Source organism: Plectropomus leopardus, chromosome 2, assembly GCF_026936395.1.
Source record: "Plectropomus leopardus strain MGB_pleo_1.0 chromosome 2, ASM2693639v1, whole genome shotgun sequence".
Lineage (NCBI taxonomy): Eukaryota > Metazoa > Chordata > Actinopteri > Perciformes > Serranidae > Plectropomus > Plectropomus leopardus.
Genome location: NC_142177.1, coordinates 9,229,972 through 9,254,159, shown reverse-complemented (window position 1 = coordinate 9,254,159; position 24,188 = coordinate 9,229,972). Strand labels below are relative to the sequence as shown.

Genomic DNA, 24,188 nt, shown 5'->3' with positions numbered 1-24,188 from the left:
CAAAGCTCTTTATGAAAGAATTATGCTCTGCTCAAATAAAATTTTTACTGCAGTGTGCAATCCACATGAACAGGAACAGACACAGAGACAGGGCAGTTGTAAGAAAATAGCAGCTAGATCACGTGTCATGCATTTTGGAGTACCACCTCAATGTAGGCGCTCGCAGGTGCATGGCTGGCACCAGCAGACCCCTCGCACAACCACACGCAGTAAATACTGGGGACCTTAGCAGTGACGTACTGCTGTTTATAGGAAAAACACTATGGAGCAGTTCATTAGTGCTCCTGTGATCCCATTTTGGCATGTGGGTTTTGACAGAGTGAGGCATTTGGAGGACGAGTTAATGCTGTGCTCATATCTGCAGCGAACTTTTGTAGTCGGTTTCTTAATTAATGCATGGTTTGTATTGATATCCAATTAAAAAGCAAACTATCAACCTTCCACACAACTCATGCAGTATAATCCAAGTCTCATTTATCGAGTCATATGCTCAGCAAGGACTTCCAAATCAGACAGCTCTTTCTGACAGTGTGACAATTTAGAGCAAAACTGGGATTAAGTAGCAGAGCAAAGCACCAAGAACATCTTATCAGACCCCCCCCCACACACACAAACAAACACACAAACAAAGTCCGTAAGTATAAGCAGAGTTAAAAAAAAAAAAAAACAGGGAATCAAATGCAGGGAAAAGGCTGGAGAACATGAACACACTATCACAACAATGACAATAACTGAATGGAAGCACTGGACTTTAAATACACAAGTGCTAATTACACACAGGTGAGTGGAACAAGACACGGGTGAAACACATAAGGTAATCAAAAAAGGCAGGCAAACTCAGGAAGATTAAAGACAATGTGTACACTTTTCAAAATAAAACAGCACACAAGCACATGAACAGAAAATGTACAGCAAAAAATGTACAACCTCACAGACAGGGAACCAAAGTGAAAGTGAAACTTCTCTATGCTCTCTTTAGAGCCAGACTCCATTCACGAAAACAGTCATTTTACTTCGCTGAACACTGGAGCTGCTGGTTTGCGGCTGCCTTGGTGAGTTTGTGTTATTGTGTGACTTTGTTTTTCCAAATTAACCCTTCAAAAGACCAAAGTCACACATTAACACAAAAAACTAACTGATCAAGGCAGCCAATCCCATGTTCACTTACGAGAGCATAGATAAGTTACGCTTTTAGTTCCATTCCTTGTCAGAAAGTGCTCTCTGTTTGGTATTGAGTTATGATTGAATAAACGAGACTTGAATTATAACGTACAAATTGTGTGATAGTTTATAAATAGATGTTTTGATATAGTTTTGCGGTTTTTAAAAGCTGACTACGATGACTTAAATTCAACATGAATTTTCTCCTTTTTTGGATTCTCGGTTCCCTGTGGAGGCATACACGGAAGTTTTCTTCAGGAAATCATCGTAATACGGGGTGAGTAATTGATGTACCATGGCGTGCACTTAAAGTCGTACGATGCAGCTGACAGGGCAGTTACTATGATGCTTGAAAAGTGCTTGTGAACCTATTTTTATTGTAATATTGAATGGAAAACAACTTATAGCTATCAATTCATTATAATAAAAAAATATTTATGTCCAGAGCACTATTACGTGTACATTGGGTTCAGACTGTTTTCTTAAACTGTTTGTCAACAACTCACTTTACATCTCAGCAAGCCAAATATTTTTCACAACAATTGTTGTTCTACATATTAGACAATTAAATGAAATCTACATTAACAAGGCTTTTATATCAAATTCATTGTTTGGAAGTGTAACCAATGTTACAGGTATACAGATTTTTGTTAGTGAGTGAAGAGGAGTGGTCATAAGTTAGACTGTTAAACTATATAGAAGATAATAATATAATCAACGTGTAGGCATCAGTTCTCTATCTGTGACTGTGTCTATTTCACACTGGCAGAGTTTTTTGGAGACTTGTGAATAGAGAAGTGGAGCATGTAACAAGGCAGTGCTCTTTCAGACACTCAGATAACGTTGTTGAGTTCTCAGTGACAGAGCCTTGGCGTTACTCTAAGCAGGGCTGTTTGGCCAGCTGCCTTTTGAAAGCGTCACTCTATTGAGGCAAAGTTTAGCCGAGGAATGTTTTGTGCCGATTATTCCGGGAGCGAAGACCTTTTCTATTGCTCAGATTGAAATCCTTCTTGACATCATCCCCTTCCAATTGTAAAGCCCCCTCCCTGCTTTCGTCCCATTTGCCATTTCCACAAAATAAATAGCATCCAAATTTTATCTGGGTTTTGCATGGTTACCATTTTGTTAATGGGCAGTCTGGCCTCTTGATGAGATGGAGAGCATTTTTGGGGGGCACAGTGTGGTTGTTGTAGCAACGTTGTTGAGGAGTGAATGAAGCAGATGTCAGAGTAATCCATCAGCCGGCTGCTCCACACTCCCACTGCTCGCTGCTGTGGCACCCTCTGCTCCACGGCCCTCAATCACACCTACTTCACTCCGATCTGATGAATAAGACTTGAAAAATGTGTATTACATACAAAATGACCTCTGTCGGTTAACTCTGAGACAACATTTATTAACCAAAGATGAATGAAAAGACAATGTGGTTTTACATGAAATATCTTAACAATGACCTCAGATTTAAGAGCACTACAGCAGTTGAGTGTTATAGTTTTATCAGTTCAATCATACACGAACAAGCTTTAATGAGGACTGAGTCAGTATTGACTGACATGAGAAACTCTTTTTAATAACCAAGCAAAACCCATAACTACCCTGAAGGTAGTTATCTAAATGATCAACCTGTCATAATACCGTACAGTCACGACTGCTCACTGGTATCCCTGTTATGTTTTAGGGCTGGGTATCACACCTCCATACTTATTAAGTTCAGACTGAGACGTAACTATCAAAAGTGGGGATTGAATTCTTGGTCTGGTCTTGGTTTTATTCATTGTTTACTATTTTAACGCACTGTCACTGTTCGTACTTGGAAAAAATAATGCACTATACAGTAATTTGTATAAAACGTATAAAGCGCCAGGATAGCACAGGAAATTAGGTTATGTAGTATAAAAAACAACAAATAAACACAGAACTTTCACCCAGGAGCCTGGGGGTTTGTGTCCTGTGTAAAAACTGTGCAAAAAAAAGTCAATGTTGAGTTTTTTAAGTGATGCATACACAACATTATGTTGTCATGTCACGTTGTTACGTTATGACTCCCATGACTCTTTTCCTAAACCAAACAGAAGCAATATGGGTGCTAGTTTGTAAGATGCGGTGCATAGGCTATTTGTAAGCTGTCATACGAACTGCGTGCAAAACTTTACATAAGATATCATCAGAATGGTTGTCTATGATATATCAAATATATTAAACCAAAAATGGCCAGTGACACACAGTTTGGATATCCTGGTGGCATAGGGATGAAGGCGCTGACCATAAACACCACCTTCATGTCCACTCAGACACATTTGTTGCATATCACTTCCTATTTATCTCTCCCCAATCTCTACTTTTGAATGTCTAATAAAGGCAAAAAAAAAAAAAGTTCATATGAAATGATACCCAGCCCTATTTGCTTTTGGGAAGAGACTTGATAAAGAGTACTGGTTAACCTTACAGAGAGCCAAAGTGAAATGGTAAGCCTGTATCATAAGACTGCAACAGTGGTCTAAGTAATGTGGTACAATCCATATGTCTAGATGGATGAAGTTTATGGTTATCTAATTCTGGTTTTAGCAAAGTTAATGCTGAAGACCACTGCGGTTACATGTTATCAAGTAGCCATGGCAGAATGACACAGGTGATTTTTTAGACCACAGAGATTGCAGCTAAAAAAAAGAAGAGAAGAAGAATGTGGTAGATATGATAGATGAGGGAGAAACTAACAATATTACTAGTAAGACGTACCACAGACGTACCGCCCTGTTAAACCTCAGAGTAGATTAGCTGTAGTTTTTATATGCTGACAAATACATTTGTTTAACTTTGTTAAAATAAAAGAAATTTTTAACGGTAAATGATGTATTAGATACTAGCCATAAAAACACTTGACTTTTTTTTAGAAAGACAGATAAAAGGAACGAGAGCTGTGTCATTTAAGCCAATGGACTGCAGCTGTCTTGGAGGTGATGTCAGCACTTTGGCTCTCTATAGGTAACAAAGCGAGGTGAGTAAATTTTCCTTAAAATGGTCACAAATCCCAATGTGGCACATTTTATCATAATATAATATTCTGCTGCTGAGGAGGAACAAAAGGCACATTTTAAAAACAGTGTTTCAGTGGTAAACTCAGTAACTGAACAGTTAGAAATGCTAAGGGGAAATACTTACATAGAGATAGAAAATAAATTAAAAAAAAATATTATATAAAAATAATCTCTTACAAAATATATTCTATCAACCAACATTAAGGGAAATTTATGTCTGGAAGCTTGCGTTTGCTCCTGGTGTGGTCAACGTATAGCTTGAAGAGTCAATATGGCTGCTCAATCACAAACTCCAGAACTTTCCAGACAACTAGCAGCAAACTTTGAGGGGGAGGGAGGACAGAAACAAGTAGAAAACAATACTATCATACCAGGCCCAGGATCAGTAGTTTAATGTTCTTCTGCTAGGCTTAATGCACATAAGCTCCATGCACCCAAATATGTCTTTCAGTTGAGTTCAGTTCTGACATGTCAGTTTTCAGCTCCAGTGTGTAAGTTGTTTTATGTTAAAATAAACTTTTTAAGTGCACTTGAAGGCATCAACATCGACTTAAAACCTTACCAGATTTAGTCAACAGTGAATTTTCAAAATCATCAGTAGTTTTCTCATTTAATAAGTTATTAGTCTATAAAACTATCACTGTTTGAGGTGTGTTACGCCAATGGGCCAGTATAGCCTGAGAGAAGTCAAGCCTGGGGCAGGAAGTGGCATTCGAAAAATATATAAAATAGGTATTTATGAGCCCAAAGTTGAGTCCAGTGTCATGGCAGATGTCCATTGGCATCAGTATAATCACCACACATTGGAGGAACTGGTTGTCGTGATCGTTGAAATGCCAAGACAGTAAGGCAGTCACTACGTGGCAGTCGCCACGTCTATCAGCCACAGAAAATCCTTATTCTGAAATAGTCCAGTCTAGCTGTGCGTCTGAGCACACGTCCAATAAATATTTCTATTTACAGGTATACACCTCTGTCCTCTCACTGCAGGTGTTGCATTTCACATAGCAGCACCACAGAAACTTGCAGTTGCACTGCCAAACACGCGAGTACTGGTGTGTGTTATATCCTCGACCGCAGCACATCAGGTCGCAGCTGTTGGGCTGCTGAGCCGTTTTGTTGCACAGGCGACCCTGTGTCCCCATGCTGCCCGTCAGAGGGTCGGCCTCGCAGTAGTTGGGCGACCTCTCGATGTAGACTAGCTCTGTATCCATGGGCTTGCGGTAAGAGTGGGGCTTCTTGATCTTTAGGAAGGTGGGGCGCTTGTTGCGGCTGGCTCGTACCGCCTCCACGTGCACGGCCTGGTTGTACTTTTCCTTGAGGATGTATCCCAGCTGGCGGAACTTAGGGAGCGTTGTCCAGCATGTCTTGGTGGTGCAGGATCCGGACACGCCGTGACACTTGCACTCCAGACGCATGCCCTTCTCCAGAGCCTAAAATAGAGAGAAGTTAAGATAAAGCAAAATTACAACTGAAATCCGGTCTTATTTACTTACTTAATTTGCTTCAATTTAACTGTCTACTGCACGTTCATCAGAACGAGGTCTAATAAATTGTGCCGGTCTAAGATATTTCCACTGTCAAAGGCTGAAAGTGAAGAAGTTCTAACATTACAAACATTTCTAACTGTTTGTTTGTTGCTGTCTTTCCATAACAAGTAAGTAAAAAACACAGGAGTTCACAGAAATACTCAGTCTCACATATTGCATGAATAGTTCAACAGGTTGAGACAAAAGTTTTCAAGCATTCCAAATGAATGTAAGCATTCCAGAGATCTCAGAGCTGCTACAGTATGTCGCCCTATGGCCAGTAGCTATGTATGTGCCATTCTTTTACAAGACAGGATGAGCCTCAAAGCACATTCATGGAAGAAACGCACTCACACAAAAGCATGGAAACTCTCTAGGAACATGTTTTCCTGTTATTCAATGTTAAAAACATCTTTAAAATCTCTGACATTGGAAGATGCATTTGGGAGGTACCCTATATTTACAGTTCAGGCATTTAACAACATGAAATAGCATAAAGTTACTAAAGCACAAGTACTTGAATCAACCAAGAGACAGAGTTACAGATACAGTATCTATCTATCTGTCTGTCTGTCTGTCTGTCTGTCTGTCCATGTGCACTTTTCATAGGAGCAGATCGATTCCAACTTTTTGGTTCCATGCTGTAAAAATACAAATATGACAGTTTTCAGTAAACAGCCTGAGAAATGTTTCTAAATAAGCGATGCAATCCCTAGTGACTCAATTAAAAGACAATAACTGATTTGCAGGGGTGCATTGTTAGAAGAGGAGATCAGAAAATGTTTGGGGCACCCCCCAAAAAACCCCTTCTAGCTACCACATGATAGCTGCATACTGTTATTTAGTTTGCCACCTTTAACTGTTAACATTAAGCAGGTGTAACCATCAACTAAACTGTCAGGCCCTTGATAGGCTTCCTTACGAGGGGACCCCAAGAGTATGGGACTGCCTCTATTGATTTGTACTACACCTCTTATTTTAAAGACCCGTTTATTTTTACCAGACATTTGTGTAAAGTGTTTTGTGCCTCTACACTGGTGATAGCAGTGGCCTGAGGCACTATATTTTAGGGTTATCTGCTATCTGCTCCATTCTTGTGAATCTCAAGAGTGATTTTAGGAAATTTCTTCAGATGCCCACTCAACGATTAACTGATGAGATTTTAGTGGTCATAAGTCAAAAGTCAAGGTCACTGTGACCTCATCTGTCTCCTTCTTGTGATCCTGATATCTCAAGAACATCTTGAGGGAATTTCTTCAAATTTGGCACAAACGGACTCAATGATGAACTGATTTCGAAAAGGCCAGGTTACCGTGACCTTGCATCCGTCTCATTCTAGTTTTAACCTGGTTTTGATAATAACAGTATGTGCAATAATTTTAGATATATTAATAAACAAATATGAATATTGTGCACGTCTACAAACAACTTTGTCTCATGACTCCACAGAGCAATCTGATGTGACCTCAAAACTTCTCTTGGTGGGTAGTTAGAATAAAATAAGTCTGTATGTGGCAATGTATTTAGACAGAAGCTAGATTCAATTATGAGCTCTTGTGGTGACTGAGGACATCGGGACATTTACAGCGAGCAGACTGGCAGCGGTGAAAGACCTTTTCCGGGTGACAGAGGAACCTTTCGGTGTGTTTGGCAAAGCAGCCGGGGTATTCTCTGTGTGCCTCGGGCTGCATGACATCAGCCTACCCTCCTTCCTCCTCACTGAGTGGGAACCCTCGCTGGCATTAGAGAAGCCTCACCCTGCTTTTTAATTATTCCACTGTGATGTGGCCTCAGACTTTCTGGAGTCTCGTGGAGTAATTGTCAAAAGCCTTGGATGCATACAGCTTAGTGTGGTCATGCCCCCGAGACCTGACAAACATTTAATTCATGGAGTTCAGTGAAGTGAAATGCCAACCAAGCTGCCATTGTTTGTCTAACACAACCCCTGTAAGCCTCCTGTGGCACCTTTTACACTATTGTTTATTCTTCTCGAGAAATTTGAAGGTTGGCACTCAAAACAAACACTGACACACACACACTTATCTCCAGGTAAACATGAAAGCCGTACTACAATAATTACAGAGGTATCAGTTTAGTAAGTGTATATTAAGAGATTCACACACTGCATCACATTCTGACTGATGCTAAGACCTCAAGTATGAAGTCGCCTTCCCCCAAAAGTCGAGTCCAGAGAGATGAAAGTACAATTTCCTCCTGAATGGTGCCACAACCTGTCACTATGGCACACACATGACGTTTCACTAAACTCTTCAGCTTTCCGATTTTTTTACATGCACATTCCTGTTAATACACATTTTCATTTATATTTATCTAACAGAAAGGAGTGCATATTTAAGAATTTCCACAAATAGAAACTAAAAAAAATATTTTGGCGCTTTCAACAGAAAGTATTGGAAGTAATGGCCGTTCTACAGAAGTCAATAAGGGCCATGCTTTCAATAACAGTTTTTTAATGTCGTTAAAGAAGACAAGACGAGAAGACAATCTTTGTTACCTCAAGATAATGAGATTAACTACCTGTGATCACGATAAACAAAAGGTTGTTCCATTTTATTAGGCTACTAATATTTATCAGAGATCAGGAGAGGCATGTCAGCATGCAGAGATGCCATCTTGTCAACTGTAGCAATTGATTTAACAAAATGTCAGATCAAGGAGTATCTATTATTGATTGAGGCATTAGACTGTTGGCTACTATCAAGGTCTAACAGGCAGAAATTGCATTGTCCTTCTGTTGGAGATAACGTTCAGATCAGTCCTCGTCATTTAAAAAGAAGAATGGCTGGAAGAAGGCTGAAACCAGGTGTGATCAGATGAACCACACACTTATTTCCCAGTTTTCTGTAAAATTCCTGTGATCCTGAGAAATCAAAGATGTTTTCCGCTCTGACAAATTGTGTTCTTATCACAAGAAATCCTCCTTTTGTGTTTTCTTATAACTGTTGATTATCTCAAGATAACGACATGAAAAAAGAAATTGCATTCTTGCTCATTCTTGGCTTCCGTATGTTGCAGTTATTAATAGTTCTTTCTTCAACAGCTTGAAAATCAAAGCGCCAGCATCAGAAGTCAGCTGACTTGATGCTTTAATATCTATGCAATTATGTAGAAATTCATGGATAATGAAACAAGTTGTGGAGCAACTGGCATTTGCTTTTTAGATAAATTTGGGCTGTATTACCTGTTAAGCTAGCCTCCCAGCAAGTGTGCTCACTCTAAAGTGTATTGTTTCCCGTAACCAATTAAATGGAACAATGTAGGCAAATGATTAGGATTTTTTTCAGAGCCTAAAGTGTCATCTTTAAATTGCATTTTTCATCCTATCAGAGCCAGGCTAGCTGTTTCCCCCTCTTTCCAGTCTTCATGCTATGCTAAGCTAACAGGCAGCTGACTTTAGCTTCATTATTTACTGCATGGATATGAAAATGTCAGCAATCTCCTAATCTAACTGTTGTCAAAGAAGCAAACGTGTCTTTCCAAACCTTTATTAAATGTTTAGGAAGCACTGACTGCAGGTATGTTAACCTTTACAATCGGACTCTTTTACAGACCTTAACCGATAAATCGTGACTCTTTGAGTAATTGGTGATTAGTACAAAGTTGTTTTGAGTTTACTTCAGACTTCCACTGAGAGATCATGTGCCTTCTGTGGCTTTGCAATGGATTGCTCTCTTATGGAGCTATTTTGTGGACAGTCCTGCAGTTTCTATTGATCTGTCATTTAGCTCCCTGTGTCAGAGTCCTGCTAATGCACTCTCATATGGTCAGGCTCGTCTCGGGTTCATCTAACTGTGCATGTTGTCAGACACAGTTACCTTTTGGCTTTACATTGGTTGTGTTCTCTAAATAACATAGGATCCGACTACACTTTGTACTCTGAGGCTTATCCTGGTGATATAAACCCTTACTTGTCGTTGTTACACACGAGCAGCCAATCTAAGATCCCCATTGAAATCCTACCTGTCCTCTAATCAACAAACCATGTGTTTGCAAATTTCTAAAAGCAAAAGGTTTCCTATTGGATTTTATTTTTTGTTTAACAAGAACTTCAAATAAAATAAAATAAAATAAAATAAATAAATACATTTCTAGAGCTGTTTAACAAATTTCTTTCACTTAACTGTTTTTTGTCCATGACCTGTGGGAGTTAACCACCTTTTTGTTGACTGCATGGATTCTTGTTCTTGTTCATTATATTTGTTCTGTTTGTTCACATGCTCGTGTCTTGTGATTATTTGTAATTTATGGTTAAAAAATATATACTTCTATTGTTTAGCTGATGATGCAAAGCATGTCATCATCAGTCTCAGCAGTCCTCTGATTGGATGATGAACAAATTGAGGCAGTCTCTGTTCTTTATATATGTAGAAAGGTTTTGACACTACCGTCATATTTTTTGGCGGTCTGCTAGACCGAAACATCGTTTTTTTTCACTCAATAAATATGTCAGCAGTAAGCCGGACAGTGTGCGGGAGCAAAAAGCAAAAAATGATAGATGCCCACAGTGAGAAAATAATATAGCTTAACTTATATAGTTTAAAGCATGACCTAAAATGTAAATCACTGCAAAGCTATTTTAGTCACTCTACGAGTAGTTAAAGATACTGGGTTGTTGGCGGATTGATTGATTGATTGTTTAGACCTCTGATTAGATGCCACTGGTTGTTGCAGGAATCCAGTGAAATCATTTACTTGTATAGCAGCACTTATTGCCAACAATGCCCTAAGTTACATTTTCTACTGACACTCTCTTTAAACTAAGTCATAAAATCCCTGAGTGCAATATTGCAGTGTTTCACAATGTTTTTATCGCAATGCCAAATTAAAATACCAACTACTAGTTTCCACTTACAGCCAATGTCATTCCCTTTTTCCTTTTTGTGTAACACCTACCAGGAGCCTGCTGTATTATTAATTGACCTGTTCTTTCTTGTAATACATTCCTTATAAATGATTTATTTTATACAAATTTAGATCAACTGACTGATTCTGACACCTTAGCTAAACTGCAGTTTTGAGGACGTTGCCTGGTGACTACATGTGTCATCTAGGGATGCACCCACCCATTATTCTGGCCATGATGCTTGGCCATGAAGTGACCAATCCACTTTAAGAACTGCTTCTTTGTCAGTGTCATTATAAAACGTAGCGTTTCCGTGACCACTTACATTTATTGAGTCATGGCAGGCTGCCGACTCGCCACACCCTCACTTTGCCTTACATTAGCTTGATTCCATGAGTTCCATGTGGTGTGGTAGACAGATTTTAAACTTGAAAAGTGCTCTGGTATCAGATCAGTACATAGTACAGGCAGATACCCTGAGCTGATGTATCGGGAGAGAAAAAGTTGGATTGGTGCATCCCAAGTGTCAACCCACAGGTGTACCTTATCCTTCTTGCAACCATGAACAGTAAGTAAAGCAGTGTGTATAAATAAGATTTGTCAAAAAAAAAAAAAAAAAATGAATGGATACTGCCATGCTCAGTTGTATCAGATATTCCCTGACTTGACCAGATTTTCTAAAACTTCATCATGCGGATTATTATACAATGTTTGCATGTTTATTATAAGAATTTGGGGAGTGTCTCTGCAACAGCCATGCTCTCTGTGCTTGTACTTTGTTTGTGCTCCATGTTTTTTTTAACTGAACAGATTTCAAGCGTGCACAAGCCAAAACATAACGTGCACTTCCTCAAAAGGCAGTTCAGCAGTCATGGGAAGTCAAGTTTAAGCCAGCAGATTATTTTGCAGGTCTGTTATAGAGGCTGAATCATTATGAATTCATTCATTCACACCTGCTTTATATTTAGTCGGCCAATGTTTGAATCTCCAAGCTTCTACTATGAATAACTTATTGTCAGGTCATTATGGTGAAACATTAAATAAAGTGTCTTTTTGGATCTGTTTAAATAAATAAAAAGACTACAGAATAACAAGAGCATACCTTGCGTCCCACTTCATTGTTATGTAAATTCATGAGAGTCCTGGCATTCTGCTTGATCTCCCGCGCGTCCACAAACACCTTGGAGAACCCCAGGCCGTAGTGAATGTCTGCAGAGCAGCCGCCCCACTTCCAGCCCTCCTCCTGGTTGTAGAAACCCTGCTTCTCCTTGTCACAGCCGCATCCGCTCAGGCTCCCCTGGGTGCAGGCCGCGGTGACGGCATGGGCGACCCCGGCAGCGATGATAGCGTAGGTGAATGCGGCCTCCTTGCTGCCTGCGATATAGAGAAAATGCATTTTTTAATCACAATTGCCGACAACAGGATTCACTATTTCAAGCACTGTCAAGACTCCTCACATACCTGGCATAGCTGCCTCCAACCAAATCATAAAATACATGAGCCAAGCCAAGTCCAATTCATTAATCAAGCTCTCTAAAAACAGATAAACTTCAGGAGGAAGCATTGAATCTTGCAGAAAATCTAATGGAGCAGTTTGGAAAGGAACAGGAGAAAACGGGACAGTTTCATTGTCTTTATGATGAGTTATCATCGGAGAACCTGCAAGACTCTGACTAGTTTGTACAGTAAATCTAAGAGTACAATAACAAATTCAATAATAAACAGTCAGTCTGCTGAGCACGTGACTGGTAAAGAGGATTTTTTTAGACCATTCAGTGGGAGATAAATCATTAAATATTTAAGGCATCATTTTTGGCCCTTGTCCGAACGGCCGTCACAGTGGGATCCACCCTGTGGAGATGAATCTGAGAGGCATGCAGAGCCTCCCTACATGGATGGATTTCCACTCCATAAATCAGAGTGCTTCAGGTCAACTGCGTTTTTTAATTAAATTGGAGATAATTCCTGCTGGAGCACATGTGAAAAGCATCCAAAGATGACTATAAGTTGCAAAAACACGCCAATAAAGTCATCATCTTTAACAATTAATCCACATGTTCGACAATTCGGGTCATAGCTCTCCTTCAGACACTGAAGTTTATGTCCAACTGTTGCAAGTGGATGTGATTTGAGTGTTTCCCCTCACATTCACAATCTCAAAGAGCATAAACAATGCATCAAAAACATAAGCACCTAAAGCTGAGATATTAAACTAACTCTGATCAGCCTTCACAGCAGCAACCAGCACCCACATTGAGTTATTCAAGTAGCTAACTTAGTGGGTGGGTTGGATACTTGATCCTAATGCCAAAATACTGTACATTGCTGCATCTGTGCCAACAAAAATCCAAAATTTATGTATTCAGTCAGTTATCAGTGTTCCAGTCTACTGGAAGAAAACAATGGATTCAGACAGTGTGTGTCCGTGCCGGGCAGCTGGACCTGATTGGTACTCGAGCTGACCGGCTGACACCTAGAACTCAGCCTGAGTCTCATCTAAAATTTGGGTAAATTTGAGATTTGCAGTGAGTGTTGTTTGAATCGGAGGATGATAAGCATAAAGAGTGTTTCTCTTCTGAAGCAGTGGTCTAAAATCATTCCTCTGCCAAAAGCTGCAAGACCTGGAGGTAAAATTGTAAACCTAGAAGAGAGTACTTGTCTGAACTTGAAGCTTTTGAGGGAAAAGCATTTTATGAACATACATGACGGCGGTTTAGCAGAGAGATAAAGAGCATGTAGGTCTGCTTGTTACGAGCTAAAGGATAGCAACAGAAGGTGGAGGAAACGATACAGTTACAGTGTGATAAAACATGCTGGAATGATCAGACAAAAGATGCCAGTGTATCATCAGAAGAAAGCTCTATCACTTTGATATTGACCAATAAGACACAGGCTCATTCATTCATACGACAAACTACATATCTTGCAGGGTTTAACTGTGTGCATCAGACTGATAAAGCAAGCTAAGTTGCAAAAGTCACCCAGACTGTACTCAAATTTGTTGCAGCTATAATCATTAAGCCAATCTAATAAAAGGCCATCGGGTTTAATGCAGCAATCAGCACGAATTAAAGGTTTGAATGAGACGTGAGCTACAATCCTAAGTGAAAAATGACGCCTGCGCTCTGCATCTCCGTCTCTGAGATGACAGGCTGAACCCAAAGGACAAGACAGCGGAAAAGCAGTTGCGTTAAACATGATTCTCTACTTATTTCCGCAGTCCTTTTCTTTGGAGCAAGCATCGCCTGGAGCCTTGTTCCACACACAGGATAAAAATCTGCAGCTTATTTTCCCACCGAGAGCAGATGCGCTGAGTCTGAGCCTCAGTCTTACAGACATTTGTCAAAGTGTCAGAGGTCGTGCACCTCGGAGGAATGCCCTTTCCGGACTATTCTTGGACAAATTAAAGCAATCCTCAAAAGTTTTTATGACTTCCTTAGAAATTCATAAACTCCATAAATGGTGCAGTCAATAATAACTTACATACAACACAATTCATCAAGAAAACATGCATGTGTTGATATATGTGTGCAAACAACACGCAGTTATCAAGCTGCTGGTGTCATGTTTTGAAGCAATTTAAAAATGGCAGCTTATTTCTCAGTAATAACTATTTTATTAGCTGAAAACAATCTTGGGAGCTCTATGAAGATTAAGGCATGCTGACATGTTTCAACAATGTCTTTTATGGCACATTGAGAGAAGAACTCAGTGAGGTGGATCTCTCAGTCTGGTAGGCATTTAGCAGCTTTGAGAACAACAATAATTCTGTAGTAACACTTCGATCAATAATCATCCACACCTTACACTGTAAAATCTGACAAATTGCTCTCGCTTAAAATAATCTGGGAAACTGATTGCCCTGAAAGACAAAAGTAAGTATGACATTAAATCTTGATTTATGTTTACTTTTTCATCTAATTGTTAAGTTTAGTTGAAATTTAGCTGTATTTACTTAATTTTGCAAAGTTGCTGCAACTTAAAAATTAGTTCTTTTCTCTCTAAGTGTTAGCAAATTAAGTAAACCAAGTTAGTCTGACTTAACTTGATCATAGTAAAGAGGATTTTGTCAATGAAATTAGGAGATCTGTAAGTTCTGTTTTCTTTACATGTTTAAGAAAACACAAATTTGATGAGTTTGCAACCAGCAGAATACAGATACTGAAGTTGCAAAAACTTAGAAAGACTGATTTCATAAATGTGTCATTTTGAAGTTGCAGCAACTTCACAAAATTGAGTAAATAAAAGTAAACTTAACACTCATATGTCATATGAGCGCAAAGCAATACAATTACTTGGTACTCATCACAGAACCCCATAGAATAATGTGGGAAAATAAATAATTAAATGTGAAAAAAAAAGTTTGCAAAAAGGATAAATACATTTAATTACTAAATATGTGTATTTTTCCTTGGTGCACAGCTTGATAAATTCAAATCAAAAGTGCAACATACCCACTTTGAGCTCTTTTCCAAACACGGTCCTCTCTGCCAGGGCCGAGCAGTTCCAGCGTCCATGTCTGAACTGAAACTGACACTCATTGATCCCCATCTGAACTCCCTCTCCGATCACTATGATCGCGTCAGGTCGGCTCTGACAGATAGTCCTCTGCCGGGGGGCCAAGCCGGGGATTTTATTGCAGATGATGCTGGCTCCCAGCGCAACCACCGATGACAGACCCCTGGAGAAGGTTAGAGGTTAAAATGTGGCTTTTTTTTCTTTGGAGGTTCTACAGGTGCTTTAATATAGTGGTTCCCAACCGGTGGGTCATGGTTCAAACGTGTGTTGAGAGTCCATTCTGAATGGACCGTGAGTGACTTTTGAGTGTGTCAAGTTTGTAAAAAAAAAACACAACATTTTGAAGTACAACAATTTCTGGCACAGCGCTTTTATTTTCTAAGTGCTTTTTCTGTTTGTTCTTGCAACATGTTGTTCATATTTTGTGAAATAAAACTGAATTTGAGGACATGTATGCAATGTGTGGACCTTAAACTAATGACTAAGGAGAAATCTGGACCCTGTCTCTGGACCAGTTGGGAACCACTGCTGTAATACATCCTGAGGAAATATGCACAGTTCTCTGGCTGATGATGTATTTAACTGTGTGATCTGATGACATTCCTACACCCCCCCTGTAATGAAGTAATTAATTTAACTATATTCCACTTGCTAAAGAGGCATAGTCAGAAAGGACCCCGCACCTCATTTTAGGGGCCCCTCATTTTTTCTGCTGCTCTATCACAGGTGCAAAGCATGAATAAAAATGACAAATCTTCTTACAACCAGCAACATTTTTCCTCTTTTCAACATCGTTATTACACCTGTGTGGAAAATGCAAAGCTGCCTGCATGACATCCCCAAAACTCACCCGATTTTCAGATACAATACTCCAAGGCACAGGAAAAAATGGAAAATCCAGCGCCGTGTCTTCCTATTCATGGTGCCCAAGCCCAGCCGGTGGATCAATGCTCCGCTGTTGCAACAACCAGCCTTTAGGATTTCTCCACCGAGTCGCGCGGGGTGTCCAGGTGATCCGAGCTGCGCGCGTGAATAAAGCTCCTCGGGACAAACCAAAGTTTGTGGGTAAAAACTCGTCCAGATTTCATTTGGTAGGTGTCCGGCGGTGAGAGCCTGTGGTGGAGCATTGGGGCTGTTGTTTTCAGGTAAGCAGCTCGAGCTCCTCAGTGATCAGGCTCACTGTGTGTGTGTGTGTGTGTGTGTGTGTGTGTGTGTGTGTGTGTGTGTGTGTGTGTGTGTGTGTCTACCTTTTCTATCAGGGCGTGTTCTGCAGAGGATCTGCCTCTGAGCAGCCTGCAGGTACACGCTCAGCTCATCTGTCCCCCTGTGTGTGTGTGTGTGTGTGTATGTGTCTCACACTCAGCTGCACACACAGACCAGCGTTCAGCCGAGACACGGAGCCTATAGAATGCGGCGCGCTCTCCTGGACACCGGATCATCCGCGCTCACTTCATGTCTGACACACAACCGACCACACACCGGCACTTTTTATCGATTCCCAAAAAGCGAGGCCCCTCCCACCGCCTGTCTGTCATCTTGGCACGTTTTGAACTTCATCTCCTCATCACGTCATAAGATTTGCGCTTTTATTCATAAACTCATATAATGTCACACCAGAGGACAAGTGCTGTTCTAAAACTCATTTTTTCTCATTGTGCTTAACGTGAGTATTTTCCATTTTATGATACGTTATACTACTATTCCAGAGGAAAATATTGTACTTTTTTCAGCTGCTTTGTTCTGTTTTACCTTCGTGTCTATTTTGTTTTAATCCTTTGAAACCTGAGCAAATCGGCTTGGTTTCTTAAAAAAAAAACGTGAAGAAGATGAGCAACTTCAGGGGAAACGACCCCCAAAACTAGCAAGGAAGTAGTAAAAAAGAAAATTACCTGAAACAAATGAACCAACCAAATAGATGAATACATTTTTTAAAAATCAGGAGAGTAAATACATCAAAAATAAAAAAGAAGGGAATGACCTTTAAAAAACTGTTTAAAGAATATCATTTTGTGAAATAAAAATGATGATTTCTGAAATCTACCTATTTCTTGAAATTTGCAGGACATTTCTTGCCAACTTGCTAAAGCCCCCCTTTTTAACCTGTATTTTAAAAAGATATCAACACAATTCCCTCATTGTTCACACGTTTAAATACTTGTGAAAGGTGTCTGAAGGTAGCACAAGGAAATTTCAAAGGGTTAATGTGAAGCACTGTGAGCTGCTGTTTGTATGAAATGTGCTCCATAAATTAAGTACATATTTATTATTATTATTTTACTCCACTATATTTACAGAATATTAATTTCATACCCAGTAGAGGAAGTAGTTTTCAAATGCTTTACTTTAGTAAAAGTAATAATATACCACACTGTGAAAATACCCCATTACATGTCCTGCAGTCAAAACATAACTTCAGTGAAAGTATGTTACCTTATTGTTATCAGCAAAATATACTTAAAGCAAAGCCATAGCCATGGAGTCAACATTGGGGGGAACCAAATCTGAAGGGGGGTCTACCCTCCCTACCCTCACAAAAAAATAAAAAAAACAAAAACAATATATATATATACATAATCCTATTATAGCCTATTATTTATCAAATGTATGTAAAGCTATACAGTATCCCCTAAAACAGGCCTTCCATTAAAAATGATGGATACCCCCTGACAGCAGGCCTGACCTACACTACAAAAATATGCAATAAATGAACTACTGTCATACTACTTTGATCACAGACGACATGGCCACACTTGTTTTACATTCTTGTTTTCTACTTTTTAATATATTTGAATGTAATGAAATGAACACAGTGCAGTGTGTTTACTGTACCTAACCACATCAGCTGAATAAGCCTACAATGTATTTTATTGCATATATATATATATATATATTGTAATTATTAGCCTTGACTTAAAGAGTCAGAAGTAAAAGTACTCCTTTAGCACTGAAATATTCCACGTCTGTGTTTTACTGTTATGTTTTTGGATTAGTATTACTGCTTCATTAATGTGCATGTTGCGTCTTACATTGAGCCAGTTCTAACTAATTTATATACTGTTAGGAAGTTTAATCTACAGCAATGCATCATGTTCTATCAGATCATTATACATTTGGAGCCTCTGTCCTGTGAGAAGGAGGAATGTGAAAAAGTAATGAAAGCTGTCATTTAAGTGTAGTGGTAGTACAAAGTACAGTATTTGCCTCTCCTATGTAGTGAAGGAGAAGTATAAAGTTGCATACCGTACAATGGAAACACTCAAGTAAGTAGAAATACCTCAACTTTGCACTTAAGTACAATACTTGAATGTATGCACTCAGTTTAATTCCACCACCAAACATTTCATCATCTTATAAAATATGATGCACTGGCAGATTCAGTAAAAACACACAAGTTTAAGCTAGCTTCAGCTCGACCAGCTGCAAATTTAAAATGCTTTTTACATGGTAATTCATCAATAGAACTAATCCGGTAGAATTATTTAAATATTAATATTCTAATTTTGAAAAATACGCTTGTGTACAGATTGTCTGCCAAAAATCAGCAGCTTGAAGACTTTCAAATGGTTCATTGCTAATTAGAGTGGAAAATAACTTAAGAAGTGAAAAATATAAGAAAGCAGGGGAAAAACAGGGTGGGGGTATATTTAGAAACATAATTTAAGCCTGTAATTGCTTTATTTGTTTAATGAGGGGCATTGAAAGCTCTATAAGTCTGGCTCAGCCTTCATTGGAATAATAAGTACTGCATGCAATAGAAACTATTAGTCAGGATCAGATGAGATTTTCTCATCATTTATAGGCAATATTTCTGCAGTGATTCACAGACTTCATGGTGGTCTTTGGCGTAGGGAAGATGGTTTCAGTTAAAGGACTATAACACCATCTATTGACACAGCTGTGGAACTACTATCAACATGCTCAAAGTGCATCACCAAATGAGTCTGTGTGGGAGGTGTGGGGGGAAAAAAAGAAGTCAGGCTCCGTGAGGCACAGTGCACAGACACAGAGTACCAACACGCTGCTATGCTGAACAGCACGACCTGGCACCGCTGTGGCAGCTGTGTTGATTTGATTTAACACAAATCTGTTGAGGAGAATCTGTGTGCACAACATTCACTGAAATATCGATGGTGTTAGAGCTTCATTCGGACATGGGGACGCAGAATAATGCTAGACCGTAGATAATGTATCCTGGTCTGGTCAAAACGAAATGCAGCTGGCACATAGTAAACTTGGATATTTGGGGTCTCTGTGGAATTTTCCCCACTTTGCCCTGTTGGGAAACTATCCTTGCAATAGTAGCTGAGTGGAGGTAACATTTAAACAGAGGCAGACTCAGGATTTCTGAGGAGCAGGGGAGGAAAGAAAAAGGGGCCCCAGCTGTACAGGGCACTGTAATCAAAGTTGATAAACAATGTTTCTCTGATTTTTTAAGATGCTAACCATATTATCTACACAGATTATTCACTAGTGTTTTTGTTATTTGACATTTACTTTCCTACCAATTTTTGAGAAGAAATAAACAGGAATGCACTTGCTTTGCTCTTAATTTGCCATGTAGCATAAAGGGACTACAACTGCAAACCTGTCGTACAGTGACAGCAAGTTAACCTTGAAATTTACATGAAAGGACGTCTCTTAACACTGATGGATAGCTTGTGTACCCCTACTTTAGATTTAGATTTGAATAATTCAAACTGTCAGTCAATGTACATCCATATTTAGCAGCATGCTGATCAACTGTTAGTCCAGAGTTTCTCATATTGTTTCTGATTTTATTCAAGTTACACATACATTTGTCGACACTGAAAAAAACATCTGCATGAAAAACAATCTTCACAGCTGATTTTACATCACGGCAGATTTCATTTGACAACCCAAAATATTAAAGAATTTACAGGTAACTAAAAAGAGACGGATCAATAACAATCCTGTGCTAATTTCTGTTTAGCCATCACTGTCGCTCAGAACTAACTCTCTGCAGAAGATACCTTAGCAGAGTTTAAAGTCAACATACCATCAAAATAAACAACAAAAAAAGACAGACAAACCATTAAAATAACAACAGTAAACATTGCACAAGGACAGTTTACACAGAGAACATGCAGTGGTCTTTTCAGATCTCATGAACACCCTCAGCAGGTCTAGTGGTCCCTGAAGTCCTGGTAAGATTAATGTATGAATGCTATTTAACATGAATAAAAGTGAAGAAATGCCACTCCTCAGGGAAGGCAATAGATTGTATAGTTATCTCCAAAACAGGGCAAAATCACTACCCTACAACTATACAATCTACTACCTCACGCTGTGTGAGCAACCGAGATAAAAACGCTTAAAAAATAAAACAAACATCTGGATCCATGTGAGCACCGACTGAAAACTGTCCTTCAAGAAGACATGGAGGGTCAACAGAGACGTGTGTTTGGCACTTTGAGAAAGACAGTAGGTTGAATAGTTATCTCCCAGTGCGGGTGTGACCCTAAAACTATACAACCTACTACCTCACCCCACAGTGCAAACAAAGCTGCTTGCTGCAGTGAGAGTGAAGACCGGGGCAGATTTACTGATGAAGAGACTCCTCGGACCAAGAGCAGCCACAATGAAGACAGCTGAGAGCCTGTGAAGACAAAGTCACACGGGTTAGGTTCGATATAATATTTACACCTGAGGCAGGTTCTCAACAGCTGAAAACAAAGCATGGTACTTCTAGTAAAAATTTAGGAACAATCCTTGTTTCACACATCTTCCAAGAGGACCACAGTCAGTTAGAGGCAACAAGCTACTGTAACTGGAGCTGACAAGAGCTGACACTAACATCCCCCAGTTTTATGGAAGGGAAACCAATAACGACATCTGTTGTGTGTCAGATATTTATGATCCAGAGCCAAGTACAACATAAAAGAGCAATAACAAATGTGTTGTTTCCTATGACTGATGGGGTCTGTATTTGGCCACTGCTTTTTCTGGATTCAAAACAACAACAACAGCAAAAAAACCTCACTCAGGATAAGCTGTAGACTGCTCCATCCCAGTTTCATGCCAGACACAGATGACGAAGCCAACAAGATGGAGGCAAATCTAAATATTCATTTCAAGTTCAGGACCATGGACAGCAGCTGGCAGGATGCTAACTATTGTGCTGCACAATGCACGCCGGACGTTCCAATGAAATGTTTACACCACTTGTCAACGCCATTTCTAACTGATTATCAAGGAATTTAAAAAAAATATAAAAACAAGTCTTTAAGTACTCTGATTTACTTGAATAGTTGGAGACAATTGGTTCAAACATCTGATGAATTAAATTATTTCATTCTGCCTTCATTTTAACCTTTTAATCTTCCTCTTTTCTGCAACAGTATGGAGGCACCCCGCCTTCCCAAAAATAAAGAGGGCCTTTGCCAATGGACCAGATTTTCCATTTATGCAACATAATTTGAGGCTTATGGTGAAACAGCAGTGAGGCTACAACAACATGTTTACATTTTTTATAGACAAAGGGATGTTTAAATCATCATCTAGTTAACACATTAATAAAGAGATTTGATGTTTGCGGATCAAACCTGATTCAACAGATAAGGCGATTGCTTAAGGACTTGTTGATCTACATTAAACTTGACTTGAACGCTTGAGCCAAGTTTTTAAGCTGCATGTACTAAAAGAATGTTGTCTCTGGAGGGTAATATTATGTCTGATCCGAGCCTTTGCCACCACACAGAAGATTTGGAGTCCCACAGGCTCGATGAAGCAGGTCGAGAAACTCTTTGTCAACCTATTAAATCAGAGCACTGCTCCTAAGTAGCCTCTGTGCACCTGAGTCTAACACTGAATGAATGAATAATATTTTGGACTGGAGGCCGATATTCTGCATTTTGTCGATTAGCTGTAACAGCGTTTTATTTTAATGATCGGCGATCAAATTAATTAATTAAAAAATGCAAAGGAAACGTCAGCATGGGAGGAAATTTCACTTTATAAAATCTCTGGGGAGCATTTTTATTCACTCATAGTTAATTTACATTTTCACTTGAGTTTATAAGAAAGGTCGCTGGGAACTTACTGTATGTGATGTTGAAAGTGTCAGTTTTTATAAAACACTTGCTGACAGCATCTCAGTAAGGTTTTGTGTTGGAATTTGTTATATTTATATATATATATATATATATATATATATATATAGTTATTTTGTATTGTAAATGCATATCAGTTTCAAATGTCAGTTATCATCCTCATTAACTACTAATCTTTCTGTTTTGTCCTTGAAAAACCAATATGGGTCACCACCTAGTTTAGACTAGGAAATGTCAAATTTCCTAGAGGCCACAATGACAAATAGCTGGTTTTGTCTGACAAATTGATCGAGAGAGATTCAATGTTTTTCCACTTAAGAAATCTTGTTTGCTGGGGAAAATAGTAACTTCATAACACACTTGAAATTATAATTGAAGAGTACAATGATGACTCGATATCATCACACTACAGAGACAAGTCTGAGCCAGGATTAACTTTGATCAAAACCGAATGAGACAGACAGGGGGTGACTTGCAGCTGCCAGCAGGTAGGCCAGTTACCTCCCTTCCCTAACAGCCAAATCTCCTTTAACCTCTAAGCAAACACGGATGTTGCTCTGTGTCCACATGAAACGAAGCAAACCCCTCAGATCACCAAATTAATGTCTGCGCTTGATTGTCCTAAAATAATAAGGAAAAAACTCGTTTTCGGCAGAGATGCTCGTTTATTATCATTATTTGACGTGCTTTTAATTCAGGGGGGTTCCACCAAATTAATTAACCTTCATTAACGTCAGACAGAAGTTACAGGGAGCAGCACAGACACTCCTTCAGCAGCCAATGGAAGCTAGCGAGCTAGCTAGTCCTAATAATTAGCCAACGTGACTGGGCATTTAAGAAGCGCATCTCCCAACTGGATATTTTCAGCGTTATTAAAGTCACACTGAATGCGACCATTGAAAGCATATTTAATGTGCTCTAATCACTGCACCGCACTCTGCCAGCTACGTCAGTTAACCACTCCTTACAACTTGCTAGCTAACCCATCGAGCTAACAGCTAGCTAGCAGCACGTTCCAGCATGGTTGTCCAGAAAAGCTAACGTCGGATTTTAGACCAGCAGCCGGCTCTCCCGCGACAAAATGATACAAGTTGTTTTTGTAAAGCGTTTTGAAGGATACGTATCCGAGCAATGCGGTATTATATTGAAATAATATATGATTAATGCAGTCAACCCACCTGTCTGCCATGTCGAAACGCTCCTCCACCCTCAGACTGCTTCTTCTTCGTGGTCTGTTGGCGCAGATTGCGATCACCTTCAGGGCGCAGTACTCCCCCTGCTGTCTCGGAGTGAAGTAACTCCAATCATTTTTTTTAGAAACTTAAGGGCTGAACAGGTTCTCCAAGTTTTGAAGGCTGAATGCCATTTGAGGGAGCCAGCATGTGATTGCGGGCCACAGTAAAACTTTTATGATGACTTTTTACATGTCAAACAATGACATTTTTGCTTACTTTTTATGACATACTCTAGCTTACTGCGACTTTTTAAAAATTTGAATTAGAATTTTTTTATTTCGAACATGTAACAAAGAAAAGTGATCATACAAACAATCAAAAAGAGAAACAGAATAATAGTTTCAAACAATGAAATAACAAATCATGGATAAATCAGTTTACATGTCCGAAAAGGAGTGGGAAGAAGCAATGACATTTATTATTAGGGGTCTCCAGTATTTGTTTTTAAGGGCTGATGCCGATACTGATTATCAGCACTTTTTAATTAATTAATTTTATCAGCCATCATATATAAAACACAACACAGATACAGATAATCAGCAATCTGCCAAATATCGGCCTCGATAATCAGCCAGGTTGATAATCTGTCGACTCGTATTTATTATGACACAGCCCTCTGACACTTTACAAAAACTATATCAATAGTGATAAAGCCTACATAACTACTGGAAAAATACACCTTCTAGTAATAAATCGGAGGAACAGGAAAGTGTTGAGTACCTTAACCGGGGTACGGCAACAGCACTTGGCCAAACTACATGCAGAACTGCAGTACA

At 39.3% G+C, this 24,188-nt stretch overlaps 1 protein-coding gene and 1 long non-coding RNA gene across 2 annotated transcripts; both read right to left on the bottom strand.

Moving 5' to 3' along the window:
- Window positions 1–2,536: 2,536 nt before the first annotated feature.
- wnt7aa (wingless-type MMTV integration site family, member 7Aa) lies at window positions 2,537–16,584 on the bottom strand. Its single transcript, XM_042510443.2, has 4 exons — window positions 15,958–16,584; window positions 15,044–15,270; window positions 11,692–11,963; window positions 2,537–5,629 (listed from the first exon to the last, which is right to left on the bottom strand). Exons 1-4 carry the CDS (start codon window positions 16,026–16,028, stop codon window positions 5,150–5,152), a joined length of 1,050 nt encoding a protein of 349 aa, XP_042366377.1. The 5' UTR covers window positions 16,029–16,584; the 3' UTR covers window positions 2,537–5,149.
- A 3,277-nt stretch (window positions 16,585–19,861) lies between these two features.
- LOC148190146 (uncharacterized) lies at window positions 19,862–23,452 on the bottom strand. Its single transcript, XR_015775290.1, has 2 exons — window positions 23,356–23,452; window positions 19,862–20,724 (listed from the first exon to the last, which is right to left on the bottom strand). It is a non-coding gene; the product is annotated as an uncharacterized LOC148190146 (long non-coding RNA).
- Between the last annotated feature and the right edge of the window lie 736 nt (window positions 23,453–24,188).

Excerpts from the sequence above, each read along its gene's own strand:
- wnt7aa (XM_042510443.2), bottom strand. The coding sequence starts at position 16,028 with ATGAATAGGAAGACACGGCGCTGGATTTTCCATTTTTTCCTGTGCCTT. Across the intron at positions 15,271-15,957 it reads GTATTGTATCTGAAAATCGG|GGGTCTGTCATCGGTGGTTG; the intron begins GTGAGTTTTGGG and ends AACCTTCTCCAG. Across the intron at positions 5,630-11,691 it reads ACAATGAAGTGGGACGCAAG|GCTCTGGAGAAGGGCATGCG; the intron begins GTATGCTCTTGT and ends TCTCTATTTTAG.